Raw genomic sequence first — 13,308 nt, 5'->3', positions numbered from 1 at the left:
CTGCTACATAGATGTTATTTGGTGAGGTTGGCACAGTATGCTTTAATCCATCCTCATTTTCCCAAAATTTCTGGGATCATATATATAAGGTATGTTTTCTTTGTTTTGCTTTTTTAAACCATAAGCTAAATTTGTCTTCTAAATAGAGCATTCAGTCTATTTGCACCATTTTGACCACTTGGTCTTCTCTCCTTAATCTGTGCTATCTTAATATATACTAGTCCTAACATATTTTATAATCTCAAATATAATGTGGTTTCTTTAAAAAAGATGCATTTATTTATTCATTTATTTGAAAGCAGAGTTTCAGAGAAGCAGAAGCAGAGACAGAGAGAGAGAGAGAGAGAGAGAGATCTTCCATTCTCTGGTTCACTCCCCAAATGGCGTCAAGGACTAGAGCTGGGCTGATCCGAAGCCAGGAGCCTGGAGCTTCTTCAGGGTCTCCCACGTGGGTCCAGGGGCCCAAACACTTAGGCCATCTTCCACTGCTTTCTCAAGGCTGTTAACAGGGAGCTGGAGAGGAAGTAGAACAGTCAAGATTCAAACCAGGGTCCGTATGGAATGCCAGCATCATAGGTGGCAGCCTTAACTGCTATGCCACAGTATCAGCCCCTAAATTTGGATTTTTTTAACTGCCTCTAGTTGTGTATTTCCTTTACTAAATCTTATGTGGATTTAGTAAATCCTAAATCCTATGCAGCATGATTTAAATTAATGGCTTGTTGTCTTGGGTCAGGTGTAAAAAACTCAGGTTTTATATTTTGTGTTTTTTTTAAAGATTCATTTATTTTTTTATTTATTTGAAAGCCAGAGTTAGAGACAGAGAGAGAGAGAGAGAGAATGAATCTTCCATCTGTTGGTTCACTCCCCAAATGGTCGCAACAACTAAGGCTGGACCAGGACAAAGCCAGGAGCCTGGAGCTTCATCCCAGGTCTCCCACCTACATAAACAATGGGCATTGGATCCATGAAAGAGAATTGAGGTTCTTGAAACAAATATAATGTCAATGAAAGTGGGCATGAGATTGAAGAACAATGGATATGGGTCCATGGGTCCAAAAACAGAGAGTAAGGTCCATGAAAAATAGGGTCCATGAATAAAAGATGAGATCCATAACAAACAGGTATGTGATCCATGAACAATAGGAAAGGAGCTGATGTCCAATAGACATGAAGACATGAAGACTACAGCAATGGGCACTGCACCCAAGAAGAATGGATGAAATGTGTATGAGATTGACGCCAAGAAGCACAGGATCCAAGGAAAGGGGAATAAGAGCCGTGCACCACTGACATGAGCAGCGCTCGTAGAGGGCTGTGAATGAAAGGTAAGAGGACAGTGAACTACAAGCCTGCATCCATGAGCAATAGACACGGGGATTGTGAATGATGGGGGTGAGGTTCATGGACAGTGAGCTTGAGGTTTATCAAGTGGGCCACAAGCTCTAAGGAGATGAGCACAGGATTCAGGAACAGCAGAATATATCCATGGAAAATGGGTGTGAGGTCCACGGAAAACAAGGATGGGGTGAATTAACAGCAAGTTTATTCGTGGAAGTGGGCACGGGATCCAAGATAGTGAGATGGGGTGTATGACCAAGGGACAAGACATTCATGAACAATGTTTACAGGGTCTATGGGCAAAAAGGAACTGAAATGAGGTCCATGAAAATTGATATATGTCCCGTGAACAATGGATGTGGGGTCTGTAAACAGTGGATATGGAGTCCCTGACCAACAAGCGTGTGGCCCAGGAGCAAGGGGGATGGAACTCAAGAATAACTAGATGGAGACCATGAATGACATCCATGAACAGTGGACACTGGGTGCGTGAACAACAGGAAGTATCCATAAACAATGGCCATGAGGAAGCTGGTGTAGGGTCCATGAACATGCATGGGATCCATGAACAACGACCTGAGGTCTATGAAAATGGGCACAGGATCTAAGAACTATCGGATGGGATCCTTGAACAGTGGCCATGAGATCCATGAAAAAATAACATAGTTTCCATTAAAACTGGCAATGTCATCCATACACAATAGTGTAGGCTCAATGAAAGCAGGTATGTGATCCGTGAATATGGTCTTGGTATATGAAAATATGAGGTTCCAGAACAATGGGTATAAAGCCCATAAGTGTCGGTCAAAAGGTCTTTGAAAATGACATGGAGTCCACACACAACAGACAGATGGTGAAGAACAATGGACGAGAAACAGCCATGGGGTCCAGGAAAATGCCTGGAGCCCTTGAATACCAGGCATGGGGTCCTTGAAAAGCACGTATGGGGTCCTTGAACCCAAAGAGGCTGATTTTGTCCAGCCACAGGCCAGAGGCAGATCAGCCTTGCAGGCCACACAGACCCACCTTGGTAAGTAGACCCTCATTCAAGGTTGAAAGGTATTTACAGATCATACACACAAGCCAGTCAATACACCAAAACACTCAGACCACCATGTCTGTGCTACACCCATGTCATCCACAGCTACCTCTGAAAATCCTGGGTTCAAGAAATGCCTGGGTTCAAGAAAGGGCAAACTCTCTGCCAAGATATAGTGCAATAGAAACCCTCAGAAATCCAAGAGGAGGGGGGACGGCCCTTGCCTTTCCACTCTTTTTTTTTTTTTTTTTGACAGGCAGAGTGGACAGTGAGAGAGAGAGACAGAGAGAAAGGTTTTCCTTTTGCCATTGGTTCACCCTCCAATGGCCGCCGCGGCCAGCGCACCTCGCTGATCCGATGGCAGGAGCCAGGTACTTATCCTGCTCTCCCATGGGGTGCAGGGCCCAAGCACCCGGGCCATCCTCCACTGCACTCCCTGGCCACAGCAGAGAGCTGGCCTGGAAGAGGGGCAACCGGGACAGAATCCGGCGCCCTGACCGGGACTAGAACCCGGTGTGCCGGCACCGCAAGGCGGAGGATTAGCCTAGTGAGCCGCAGCGCCGGCCTGCCTGTCCACTCTTAAGAATCCTCCAGAGAGGAGGCAGGTGCTATGGCACAGTGGGTTAAAGTCCCAGCCTGCAGCACCGGCATCCCATATGGGCGCTGGTTCTAGTCCTGGCTGCTCCTCTTCCGATCCAGCTCTCTGTTATGGCCTGGGAAAGCAGTAGAAGATGGCCCAAGTCCTTGGACCCCTACATCCACGTGGGAGACCTGGAAGAAGCTCCTGGCTCCTGGCTATGGATCAGCTCAGCTCTGGCCTTTGAGGCCATTTGGGGAGTAAACCAGCGGAATGGAAGACCTCTCTCTCTCTCTCTGGCTCTACCTCTCTCTGAGACTCTATCTTTCAAATAAATAAAATAATTCTAAAAAAAAAAAAATCTTCCAGAGAAGGCACTGCCACCTCCACTCGATCCCACGGGTGCCCACTTCCCACACCCCCATCTCTCTACCTTTCCAAGGCTTCCTCCCAGCGAGGACCCCAGCACAGGGATTTGCTACCCGGAGATGTCTGTCACCACCCTGGATGTCTCTCCCAGGGGCATTGGGTGCTGCTGACAGCCACAGAGACCAGGGTGGGCACCCAGTGGGGGAGAGAGGCTTCAAGAAAGTGGAAATTAGCCGGCGCCGCGGCTCACTAGGCTAATCCTCCACCTTGCGGCGCCGGCACACCGGGTTCTAGTCCCGGTTGAGGCGCCGGATTCTGTCCCGGTTGCCCCTCTTCCAGGCCAGCTCTCTGCTGTGGCCAGGGAGTGCAGTGGAGGATGGCCCGGGTGCTTGGGCCCTGCACCCCATGGGAGACCAGGAGAAGCACCTGGCTCCTGCCATTAGATCAGCGCGGTGCGCTGGTCGCAGCGCGCTGGCCGCGGCGGCCATTGGAGGGTGAACCAATGGCAAAACGAAGACCTTTCTCTCTGTCTCTCTCACTGTCCACTCTGCCTGTCAAAAAAAAAAAAAAAAAAAAAAAAAGAAAGTGGAAATCAAGGACCTGAAACTGCTGCCTTCTGAGCTGCTGCCTAGCCCTGAAGCACACGTTCTCGGCATCCAGGCAAGCCACAAGAGAACGGCTTTTCAGCAGCATCAGTTACCCTTCCCCACCCTGTTCAGGGCCTGGCTCCTTTGCAGAAAGGTCACTTGTTCTGAGCCTGGTCCCTGAGATGAGAGCAAAGTGATTGCAGAGAGCTGAGCCTTGCAAAATTTGCATTCCCTTAAGTACAATCCAGGAGGAGTATGGAGAAGTTGAAGAAAGAATGCATGAAAAAATAGAAGGACTAGAGTAATGAATGAACACACCCATCAACTCATGGGGCATCTCTCTGAACTAACACCCAGGAACTGGGGAGTTTAAGTCATTTATCACTCTGCAGCTCAGTTAAATACCGGCAGTGACAATAAACTCTGCATCCTTTATCGCTGGCTGTGACCTCCGTAGCAAACAAGTGATACAAAACACTGCAAAACTGCTCATGGACCTAGAATGCATGCTGGGTTGCCTTTAATTCTGCTGGGGTTATGCAGACCTTGGGCTGCTGATTGGAGAGGACACAGGACTTTTGCTGGGAGAAGTCACAGGCATCCCCCCGGCCGAGGTCTGTGCACAGGTGCTGTCCAGGATGGTAAATTTGGTAATCCATGCCAGGGAATGGATGATATAAGTGCAGCGTACCTAAAATGAGAGCATTGCAACACAGCAATTAGGAAAAGATAAGGCACTGACACCATGCAGCATGTAGAGGAGTCTCAAGGTACAGTAATAAAAGCACAACAGAAAAGGATGGAAGGAAAGACAGAAGGAGGAAGGGAAACCAGGCACCTGGGAGCAGGAATGGAGGAGCTCAAGGATCCACCAGGACAGCATGCAGAAGGGACTGAATTCTCCCAACTGAATCCATGGCCCCGTGAGACAGCAACTTCCTGGGGCCATCACCTGCCCTCTGGGACACTCCATCCCCCTCACAGCCTCCACAGTGCACTGCATGCTGGAGAAACTGCACCCACCCCATGTGTTCCAAGGCCAAATCACTGTCTGAGCCATGGTCCCACTTGACACCCCTCCAACTGGGCAGCAGCACAAACCCTCCCAGGGGAGGCTGCCCACCAGGCTGTGTGTTGGGTGCTGAGACTGGCCTCAAGCTCTCACACCCCACGGGTCACATGTCAGTCACATGAATCATGTGTCAGTCACATAGATCACCCGCCAATCATGGGATGGTGATGACAGAACTCAGACTGACCAGGAAACGGGCTCATGACCCAGGGACTGGGGGGACAGAGTGGTGGAACAGATCACTGGGAAGTCCTCCAGTCCTCAAGAACATGAGCAAGAAGAGTGACGACCACAAGGAGAACATGCTTTGCCTAAGCCTTGAGGGTACAGGGCTGGGACCAGGAGTGAGGTTCCACGCAGACATGGAGGCCCTGTGGACATCTGTCCCCATGAGCCTGTGGTCAGCCTGCTGGGCCGTGAGCAGGGGGCTCCCGCCCAGCACCAGGGTCAGGCTGTGTCCACCTGAGTTGACCAGCTCCTGCTTCTAATGTGGGAGCCCTGACACCTGGTGGGACAGGGGTCAAGAGCTCTCCATCCATCTGCCCCGAGACTTTCCTAAGCCTCCCCCCAGAGACCCTTCATTCTTGCAAGATCCACTGTGATGCTTGCGAGTTGATTTTATCCTCAAACCTTTTTCTCTCCTGGGCCTTCTTGCAATGGGCAGTTGTCAATATCTTCATCGTGTTTTTTGCAAATGGTGCGGCCCAGCTCCAAGTCCACTAAATAGATCCAAGAATACTTCTGTCGAAAAGAAATTGCAGAAACTGCTATGAGATATTTTGCTGGAGGGAGTGAAGCCAAATGAACCAAGGGTGTGGTTGTGCAAAGGTAAGTAAGTAAAAACACACAGATGTATGCAATCTCTCTGAGTTTTATTTTTTCCCATCTTTCCTCTTAATTCTTCATTTCTTTCCATAAACATGCCCTAAAGACGTGCACAAGAGTCTTTGCTCCGCATCATTCCCAATGGTAAAAGCCTGGTTGTAGCTGGAAGATAGAGTGTGGCACATTCACACAACGGAATCCTGCCCAGCTGTAATCTGCCCACTCTGCAACCACACCTGACAACAGATGTCTCACAAACGCGCACCTTGGTAAAGAACACACCTAGGGGTCAGTGCCGACCCCACAGGGCAGGAAGGGGCGGAACTAAGATTGGAGATCAGAGCAGCCCAGAGCAAAGGGGCTCTGGGCACTGCTGTCTTTCGTGGGGAAGCTGACATCACACCAGGGCTCATCTTGCCAAGTCTTTAAGAGGTGAACATTCGGTGTTCCGTGCCAGTCTACATTTTCATGAAAGTTCTTTGAAAAGCTACTGAAGATCCTTTCATTCCCATGAATAAAGGTCCATGAAAACCCAAAAGGCACCACCAGAGAGAGAACAAGCCAGGAAGGAAATTCTCCCAGAGAGGAGCATGCGGCTCACCTGACTGATCTGGAAGTCGTCTGGAAGTGGACTTCCTCTGGGGCTCAACAGGCAGCAATGACTCCCACTCATGCCTTGTGACACCAGCACACACGCATTCACACCTCTTGACACCTACACACTCACAGCCCATGACACCAACACACACGCATTCACACCTCTTGATACCTACATACTCACACCCCATGACACTGACATACCCATATACACCCCATGACATCAACACACACTCATGCCTTGTGGCAACACATCCACACTCACACCCCATGACACTGACACACTCACACTCACAGCCCATGACACCAACACTCTCACGCCCCATGACACTGACACACCCATACAGACCCCATGACACCAACACACACTCATGCCTTGTGGCAACACATCCACACTCACACCCCATGACACTGACACACTCACACTCATAGCCCATGACACCAACACACTCACACTCATAGCCCATGACACCAACACACTCACACCCCATGACACTGACACACCCATACAGACCCCATGACACCAACACACACTCATGCCTTGTGGCAACACATCCACACTCACACCCCATGACACTGACACACTCACACTCATAGCCCATGACACCAACACACTCACACTCATAGCCCATGACACCAACACACTCACACCCCATGACACTGACACACCCATACAGACCCCATGACACCAACACACACTCATGCCTTGTGGCAACACATCCACACTCACTCCCCATGACACTGACACACTCATAGTCATAGCCCATGACACCAAAACACAGCCCATGACACCGACGCACCCATACAGACCCCATGATACTGACACACCCACACACTTACACCTCCTGACACCCCCCCACCCAACACTCATTCACCTCTAGTAACATCTGTGCACTCACACACATACACCCTTTGACACCAACACACAACACACACACACACACACATTCATGCCTGACACACATCAGCAACCCTCACACCTTCTGCCCAGCCCCCACACACCCAGCCAGGTCTGGAGGCCCCCCGTTGGGGCAGATTCTTTAGGATCAATGGGGTCATTGGCACGGAGGGGTCCTCCAACTCCCAAGGCCCAGGCCTGGGGAGGACCCCAGAAGGAAGCAACCATCAAACCCTGGGGAAAGCTGTGTCTCTGGTTACAGAGACAGAAGCCCTGGGGTTACAGAACTTGGTGCACACCTAGGACCTCCTTCCGTGTCCCCACTAATCCCCAAGTGGCTCTTCATCCTGGAAGGTGCTCTAGCCTGGGCACAGGGATGGTTGGACAACACCCATTGCTCCATTCAAAGGAAGCAAGAGTTTTTTGTTTTTTGTTTTTTTTAATTTCAGAATTTTTAATATGCAGTATCTGCAGTAACATTGTGACAGCTCCAGACTGTGGATTGACACACAATACTTAGAACAGATTTATATTTGGTCAACACCGGACATCACTGGGAAGCCTTCCCGTAAGCAGGGGATGATGATATCTGAATTTGTGCCTGGTCTAAGCTCTTCCCCACCCACTGCCTTCGAGTCTGCCAAGGGGCTGCCTTTGAGCCAGCAAGGTGTTGCGCCCCACCCCCACCTCTTCCCTTCCCTCTGCCCCTCCTCTGGCTCCTTCAGCCTCTCAGTGGATAGAATCCTTGTGCCCTGTGCTCAGGACAAGGACCTGCAGCTCCTCCTCGACTCAGCTCCTCTCTGTCTCACACACACCTGCATGCCCCGCACCTGCCTCCACGTCCACCTGCGGGCAGCCAGGTGACCATCCAGGGGGCTGTGCAGGCCACTGTACATGCAACAGCCCACCAGAGAGGGGCCAGCTCCAATGTCCGAGGCTCCCCCTCCAGAGGGATCTCAGTACTAACTCCTCACCCCCCACCTCCCCCTGCACCCCTGCCTCTGAGCACCTCCTTCCTGGAGGCACTGCCCCCACCAAGATGTTCACCTAGCTCGTCTCAGTCCAAGGGCCACTCTGTGGCTGCCTGCACGACCCCTCCCCAAAGCTGGGTCCTTCCAAGCTCCTGGGCCCTTCTAAAATTGGCCCTCCTTACCCAGCAACCCCAGTAGCTGCCGCTTCTGCCCTTCGTGCCTGCCCCCCAACCCCATGTCATTTCACAGATGGCACCTGCTCACCTCCCACTAATGCACTCGCAGGTACGGGAGACTGCACCACCTCTGCTTTTACTCAAGCATGTCAGCCCCATGAGAACAGGTCCCTGGCTGCCTCCACTGCTGATTTCCTGCGCGACATCTTCCCAAGAGTGACACTCCTATCACTGAGGGCCCAGCCCTGCTGAGAGTGGGCACCACCTTTGCCATTGGTTTCAGCAAGGGTACCTGGCACCCCACCCAGCCAGCTGTCAGCCATCACCCATGATGGCTTTTTCCCTCTGCCAACCACTGCTACTCCAGCTCCCTGCCTGCCTTTCTCTGTGTGTGTGTGTGTGTGTGTGTGTGTTCTGGCTTCTCTCTGTCTCACTCCGAGGCTGCATTTCCGAGGTGGTGCTCCCGTCTCCCCATTTCTTCCTCGGCTTCCCAGGGGCTGCCCTTTGTATGGGAAGAAACCCAACAGTTGAGGCTCTTCCATGGAACCCTGTGTTTATAAACTAAAAGATGATATTTCCAAGTACAAAAGGAGCTGCTCTTTGCTGCAAACCCAGGGCTCACGCCCTGACCCGCCAGCCTGCCTGAGCTCCGGGAGGAGTGTGGGAGCTGCAAGGGGCGACGCTGGGGCCACTCACCTTGCGCTTGCTCCGCCTGATCCGCATAAACTTGTAGGCAAACTCATCCTCCTGGGACTCGTTGAACTGATACAGGACATGCTCCACGGAGATGGCAAAGACCTCCTCGTTCTTATTGATGTCTACGAATCTGGAGCTGGAGACCTGGCTGCCCAGAAGGATGAGCCCCACAAGCAGGAGTGCCCTCCACAACATGGCTGTCCTCGGGGATGGGGACATGTAGGCTGTAGGGGACGATGGCGGCGGGACCCGGTGACGTCCTTGTCAGCTGCAAGCCTACACAGCCCTGCCTACGGAGGCCTGGAGCTTCTGACTGCCTCCCTGTTGGCAACGTTGTTGGATCAGCGGCTCTGTCCAGTGCCTTGTCTCCACTCCCCCACGCAGTCCCTCTCATCACGGCCAAACAGGAACAAAGCAGGCAGTCACATTTTCCAGGCTGTGGCCCCATAGGCGTGCATGTGCGTACGTGCACTGTGCTTATCTCCTGCACATTTCCAGGGCTGCCTCATTCACCCATAGCCCAGTCCTCACAAGACCTGGGGGTTTAGGGGGAGGGTTGTCTCTACCTCTGCATCCCAGGATTGGCGGAGTTACAGGAGCTAGCTGGTCCACAAATAACAGTGGACCTGGAGTCCTGGGGATTTGAGGAAAAAACCAAGTCTGCGCCAGCGCCACGGCTCACTAGGCTAATCCTCCACCTAGTGGCGCTGGCACACCGGGTTCTAGTCCCGGTTGGGGCGCTGGATTCTGTCCCGGTTGCCCCTCTTCCAGGCCAGCTCTCTGCTGTGGCCAGGGAGTGCAGTGGAGGATGGCCCAAGTGCTTGGGCCCTGCACCCCATGGTCAAGACCAGGAGAAGCACCTGGCTCCTGCCTTCGGATCAGCGCGGTGCGCTGGCTGCAGCGCGCGCAGGCCGTGGCAGCCATTGGAGGATGAACCAATGGCAAAAAGGAAGACCTTTCTCTCTGTCTCTCTCTCACTATCCACTCTGCCTGTCCAAAAAAAAAAAAAAAAAAAAAAAAAAAAGAACCAAGTCTCCTTTGACCTTGGCCTCCCCATGCCCTAAGGCAGCTTCAGGACAGCAAATAGTGAGATAGTGAGAGGCCAGCATCTGTGGTAGGGAGACTGGCACTCCACCATCACTGGCATCTGCTGGCTGAATTGCCTTCTCTCTCATGCCCTGGTGCCTGTGCTTGGTGGGAGCTGAATTACAGAGAGAGAGAGAGAGAGAGACAGGCAGAAAGGTCTTCAATCCACTGGTTCAGTCCCCAAATGGCTGCAATGGCCAGAGCTGCACCAGGCGAAAGCCAAGAGCCAAGAGCTTCTTCTGGGTCTCCTGCGTGGGTGCAGGGACCCAAGCACTTGGGCCATCCTCCACTGCTTTCCCAGGCCATTCGCAGGGAGCTGGATTGCAAGCAGAACAGCCAGGACTCAAACTGGTTCCCATATGGGATGCTGGTGCTGCAGGAGGGGATTTAACCTACTACCCCACAGCACCACCCGGAGCAATTTCTAACATTCTAGGGTAAGACTCCTGGAACAGGGGGAATGCTGTGTACAAAGCCATAGCTCCGCTGAGATGGGTGTGAATGACAGTCATGGGTTGGAGAAGGAATCAGGCTAGGCTGGGGAAGGGACAGCCCTGTCTAGCCCCAGCTAAAATTTGCATGTGGCAAGGTGGACCTGAGCCCCCCTGTACCCTCCACCTGGGCAGCGGCAGACTCCCAGTCCTTCGTGCTCAGGGTGGTTATAGGGCCCCACCGGGGTCTCTCCGAGGCCTTGTGGGATCTGTGATGAGACTCCTCCTGGGGAGGAGCTCACACTGATGAGTTCTGATTGCTTTCTCCAGTCCCAGGTGGCTTCTTACCTAGGGTTTTCCCTTTCCAAGACCTCATGGAGATTCAAGGCCTCCCTGAGCTCTTCTGTCCACCTGTTTCCTCTTTGCTTCTTTTATGCATTTGTGTCACAATTTTGTACTCTCCAGATCCAACGGGCAATTCTTCACTTCTTGAGAGAGACCTCCCTTTCCATGCTGTCCCCTCTCCAGCACCTGCCTTCCCAGTCGCACAAGTGGACAGCAGCAGCTCCAGGCGCTCACCACTGCCAAAGGCCCAGTGGACACCTGAACACATGCTCGAGAGCCCTCATCAACCCCAGTGCTCACTTCTCTCCTCTGCTTCTGCCTAAACATCGTGGTGGCCGGGGAGCAAGTTCTGTGTGACATCAGATTTTTGAACTTCACTAAGATGTGGTTTAGGTGTTAGGGTATGGACAGTGTTGGCAAATCTTCTATCATTCATTCCAGTGATAGGAAGGAATATAGATTCTATGGCTTCTAGGCAACTGTTCTACATAATAAGAGATGAAATCTGTGTAGCGGATCCTTTAAGCTTTGCATGTGTCTTCTGATTTTTTTCATTGTAGATTCTTTTAGTTATTGAGATAGATGCTCCAAGCACCCAAGCTAGCATTGGCCAATTTTTCTTCTAGCCCTGTCCTGTGTTGCTCTGTGTAGTTTGAGATCATGATAAGAGGCAGCATCACAAGTGGAAGCATTGTGACTTCTATGATCAGGCAAATGTGTACCCCTGAGTTCCCAAAAGGCTTCTAATCCCATACTTGTGGAGTGCTAACACCATCAGAAACAGAGGTATAGCCAGAACTAGTCACCCTCTTTTTTATTGAATTTGTTTATTTATTTGAGAGACAGAAATAGTTCTTGTCCTCTCTCCCAAATGCCAGTAGCAGCCCCCAGCTGAGGCCATAGCCAGCAGCTGGAAAGTCAGCCCAGGTCTCCCTTAGGTGTGGCAACAACTTGACTACTTGAGCCTGCTGCCAGTCAGGGTCTGCTTTAACAAGAATCTGGAGATAGGAGCTGAAGCCAGGTGTTCTGATGTATGATGTGGGGTCTTAACCAGCATCATGACTGCCAGGTCAAACGCCTACCCCAGATGCCCCCATTATTATCAAGGGCTCCAACTAGAGGCTCATGGGACTCACAAGAGGACACTTGCAAATAGCACAGCCTTTGGTCCAGAGCCCTTGGTGATGCTAGGTGCATCTGAGCTCAAACTGCACCTTCAGGTTGGAAAAGATCAGGACACCAGACCTTGACATTGTAAGACAGGAGCCAAGGTGAAGGGGCTCCCCACTGTGTGAGCAGTGCTGGCCAGAGTCCAGGGAATTTGACTGTCCTTGTCTTTAGACAACAGGCACAGGGACTGGGAGCAAGGACGCCACCCCTCAGAGCCTGGGTGCTCTCTTAGCCAAGGACTAGCAACAGACTGCGCTCGCTGACCACATGGACACATTCCCATAATACAGATAGACCTGTGTCATACCCGGAGGATGCAGCAAATCCTACGCACAGGTTGGTCCTTGGGAATGGGTTGGCCAAGAAAGAGATAGGCTCTCATCAACGTCCCCAGCAGCTCAGGAAAAAGAGCCACGATCCTCAGCCACTCCAGTCTGAAGGCTCCACTGTCACTGGCTCCTGCCTACTGCAGTTCCCAGTCATCATTCACCTGTCCCCCTGCCCCTCTGCTCCCCGCCCAGGACCTGAGCAGAAGGACTTGCTGCTCAGGGCTCTGCCACCACCCTACAGGCCTCTTTCAGAATCAGCGAGTGGTGCTGATGGCCAGGGAGACCAGCCTGGGCACCCAGTAGGGAGCACAGGCCCTCAGGGAGAAGGTGAGGGTGTGGGGACCAGGGCTGCTGTTTTCTAAGCTGTCACCCAGCCCTGGAGAAGACAGTGTTGGCATTTGGATGGGCCACACGTTGGCCCCAGTTGGCCTTCCCTACCTCATGCCTGGGCCTACTTCCTCTGCAGAAACGCCACCCACTCTGAGCCTGGTCCCTGAGAGGGAAGCAGACGAGGTACAGGCAGATGCGCCCTGGAAAAAGCTCTCAGAGTGAATGGTGGGAGGCGGGGTGGAGAAATTAGAGAAAAAAAGAATGCATAAACAAAGGACTAAAATGACTGACTGAATGAATGAATGAGCACACAAATCAACCCATGGGGTCCCCACATGACCTTCTGCTCCTGAACTGGGGAGTCTGAGTCACTCAGTGTTGCACCTGCAGCCAGGTAATGATAAATTCCCCATCCTTACCCCTGGCAGTGACCTTCAGGGCAAACAAGTGATACAAGACAGTACAGAAC

At 51.9% G+C, this 13,308-nt stretch overlaps 1 protein-coding gene across 1 annotated transcript; it reads right to left on the bottom strand.

Annotated features, from left to right (window-relative positions):
* Positions 1–256: 256 nt before the first annotated feature.
* On the bottom strand, positions 257–9,499 carry LOC108176692 (cystatin-12). Its single transcript, XM_070052142.2, has 4 exons — positions 9,149–9,499; positions 5,616–5,726; positions 4,459–4,604; positions 257–513 (listed from the first exon to the last, which is right to left on the bottom strand). Exons 1-4 carry the CDS (start codon positions 9,365–9,367, stop codon positions 471–473), a joined length of 519 nt encoding a protein of 172 aa, XP_069908243.2. The 5' UTR covers positions 9,368–9,499; the 3' UTR covers positions 257–470.
* Positions 9,500–13,308: the final 3,809 nt, after the last annotated feature.

Source organism: Oryctolagus cuniculus, chromosome 11, assembly GCF_051225735.1.
Source record: "Oryctolagus cuniculus isolate XC-2025 breed Fujian yellow rabbit chromosome 11, ASM5122573v1, whole genome shotgun sequence".
NCBI lineage: Eukaryota > Metazoa > Chordata > Mammalia > Lagomorpha > Leporidae > Oryctolagus > Oryctolagus cuniculus.
The sequence above is the reverse complement of the archived record's forward strand: the minus strand, read 5'-3'. Positions and strand labels throughout refer to the sequence as shown.

Excerpts from the sequence above, each read along its gene's own strand:
- LOC108176692 (XM_070052142.2), bottom strand. The coding sequence starts at position 9,367 with ATGTCCCCATCCCCGAGGACAGCCATGTTGTGGAGGGCACTCCTGCTT. Across the intron at positions 5,727-9,148 it reads TCAGGCGGAGCAAGCGCAAG|AAGTATTCTTGGATCTATTT; the intron begins GTGAGTGGCCCC and ends TCTTTTCGACAG. Across the intron at positions 4,605-5,615 it reads AAGGCCCAGGAGAGAAAAAG|GTACGCTGCACTTATATCAT; the intron begins GTTTGAGGATAA and ends CTCTCATTTTAG.